This window comes from Chanos chanos, chromosome 16, assembly GCF_902362185.1.
Source record: "Chanos chanos chromosome 16, fChaCha1.1, whole genome shotgun sequence".
In the NCBI taxonomy this organism is placed as follows: domain Eukaryota; kingdom Metazoa; phylum Chordata; class Actinopteri; order Gonorynchiformes; family Chanidae; genus Chanos; species Chanos chanos.
The window spans coordinates 6,712,817-6,715,316 of record NC_044510.1 but is presented as its reverse complement, the minus strand read 5'-3'; the positions used below and the strand labels follow the sequence as shown (position 1 = coordinate 6,715,316).

At 49.0% G+C, this 2,500-nt stretch overlaps 1 protein-coding gene across 1 annotated transcript in view; it reads right to left on the bottom strand.

Annotated features, from left to right (window-relative positions):
• mylk5 (myosin, light chain kinase 5) overlaps positions 1 to 2,500 on the bottom strand; it is a 20,983-nt gene that overhangs the window by 6,705 nt on the left and 11,778 nt on the right. Inside the window, exons 6-9 of the mRNA XM_030794063.1 lie at positions 1,904 to 2,031; positions 1,525 to 1,678; positions 942 to 1,253; positions 458 to 557 (exon numbers count right to left, since the gene is read on the bottom strand). Coding sequence (XP_030649923.1) covers positions 458 to 557; positions 942 to 1,253; positions 1,525 to 1,678; positions 1,904 to 2,031 — 694 coding nt within the window. The remainder of the gene's footprint in view (positions 1 to 457; positions 558 to 941; positions 1,254 to 1,524; positions 1,679 to 1,903; positions 2,032 to 2,500) is intronic.

The following is a 2,500-nucleotide window of genomic DNA, read 5'->3' as shown; positions in this document are numbered from 1 at the left end:
TGGCGTGTACAACAATTTTCTTTTTCTCACTTCTGCATTCCAATATCCTCTTTCAGATCGAATGATGCGTGGGACTAGCCATATAAACTGAATTTTTTTTTTTTTTTCATTAAACGTGTCACACACACACGCACACGCAGATACACACATGCATGCAAAGACACCACACACTTCTGAGGACATTTTTCATGAAAATACAAAGCTGTTTTTCCTGCTGAGGATTCTCTGTGAACCAAACACAGCCCTGACAAGTCTGAGATGAGGGTTTGGTTTTAATGTGTAAAGAATGTGACACTCTCGGATGTCAGGTGCTAAACGGTAACGTTAAGGCAGGTGCAAACTCGTGTATGTGTGTGTGTGCGTGTGTATATGCCTCTGTATGTGTATGTGCGTGTGTGCGTGTGCATGTGTATGTGTGTGTGTGTGTGTGTGTGTGGGCGTGTGTAAGGAAACTCACACTCCGAGTTTCTCCAGTACATTGTAGTGGTCGGTGATTTTGTGAGTTGTGTCAATGGTGACATCCACAAACTCCTGTTTGGCCTCATCGTGCGTTTCCCCTGTTAGGAAACAGAAAACAAACAGTCATATAGAACGTTCCTCTATGACCAGAGAGTCCTGTTAAAGTACACATACACACATACACACACACACACACACACACACACACATATGTGAAGTACTGCAGTGTGTCTAATTGCATTTAAGTTCCCTTTCACAGTCCACTCCTAGATCCCTCCCATCATTAAACTGAGGAGGCAGCTTTGAGCTCTGAAGCAGTATGTGTGAAGTATGAAGTACATACATACACAGTATGAGGCAGCTCTGTGCAGTGTCCTTAACATCTGAATGATCCTTTTAATATGTCACCGATGAACAACACTGACTGAAGGACTTCATTCCAATGTCATTTCCACCCAGGCCAAACACAGGGTCCTCCTTACCTGATGCGGACATCCTGATTGGCTGAGACTCCTGACTGGGTTCGCTAACGCCCACAGCGTTGCAGGCTCGTATCCGGAAGCGGTATGAAGCTTGGGGCTGTAATCCGGAGCTGACCTTGAGGCAGGTGCTCTTGCACTGGGAAGTCAGTTCGCTCCAGGTCGCAGGCTTGTCCGGGCCTAGCTGCTCAACCTCCACCACGTAGCCGGTGATGGCGCTGCCTCCGTCGTAAGATGGGCCGGACCAGGAGAGCACCAGAGAGCTGGGGGAGAGGAGAGACGCTACTGGGCACGAAGAGGGGGGCTCGGGTCGGTCTTGAGAGAACACACACACACACACACACGTAGAAAAGTATAAGGTGATGTGAGATGACAGTAAGTGCCAAAAACTCCAATACACACACACACTTACACATCCACACAAACACACAAAAGTACAAAGTGGTATAGGATTACAGTATATGCAAACCATTCCCATGCCCATGCACACACGCACACGCACACGCGCACACGCGCACGCGCACACGCGCACACGCGCGCACGCACACACACATGTATTAAATGCTAGTGCACATGCTGGGCTCACCGACGACGGATAAGGTGAGCGTGTGTTGGGCAGAACTCTTGCGATCTCGCACGACGATGGTGTAGCGTCCAGAGTCGGCAGGCCGAGCTTCAGAGATGACCAGAGAACTGCTCTCCTCTTCTGCCTCAATCCTACACCTCGAGTCCTCAAGCACCTATACAACCAGAGAGAACCAGAGGGGGGGGGGGGGGGCACGGTCGGGAGGGGGCAGTGAGCGTGTGGACGACAGTGAGCGCTGTGAACGTATTAGTATGGTGTGTGCGTATACTCTGTGTGTGTGTGTGTGTGTGTGTGTGTGTGTGCGTGAGTGTGTGTGTGTGTGTGTGTGTGTGTGTGTGTGTGTGTGTGTGTGCGTATGTCTGTGCACAGGTTTCAATACCTCTTTTTTGTTTCGGATCCAGCAGGATACCACTGGAGCACTGCCTCTAAACTCACACGTCAGTCGAACCGGCTCCCCAGCACGTGCCTCCAGCTGATTTGGAGGACTCAGGAAAAACAGAGGGGGAGCTGGATGGTGGAGAGAGAGAGAGAGAGAGAGAGAGAGAGGTCATTTCTCCTCTATAACATCAAACACTAAAAATCACCACAGCAAATCAGAAATCATAAAATTACCTCATCTACAGACAACTGTAGTTTCTCTCTCTCTCTCTCTCTCTCTCTCTCTCTCTCCCTCTCTCTCTCTCTCTCTTTCTCTCACACACACAGGTCAATATTCACACTGTACTTAACGGTCTTCCTCTAAGTAAGCTCTTCCTCACCTCACATCTACTCACCGCCCCACAAACGCATTAACTGGCCCCATAAAACAATTAATGCCCCAGGTCTGATAAAGCGATATTGGTACAGTCATTATTCAAATCGATGCAGTTAACTGAATTTGACTGGCCGCGATAAAAGACAGGAGCTCAGGGGAAGAGTCGCGTCACCGGTTCAGTCATCGGTTTTACATAGATGGGAAAGAGGCTAAACCAACACG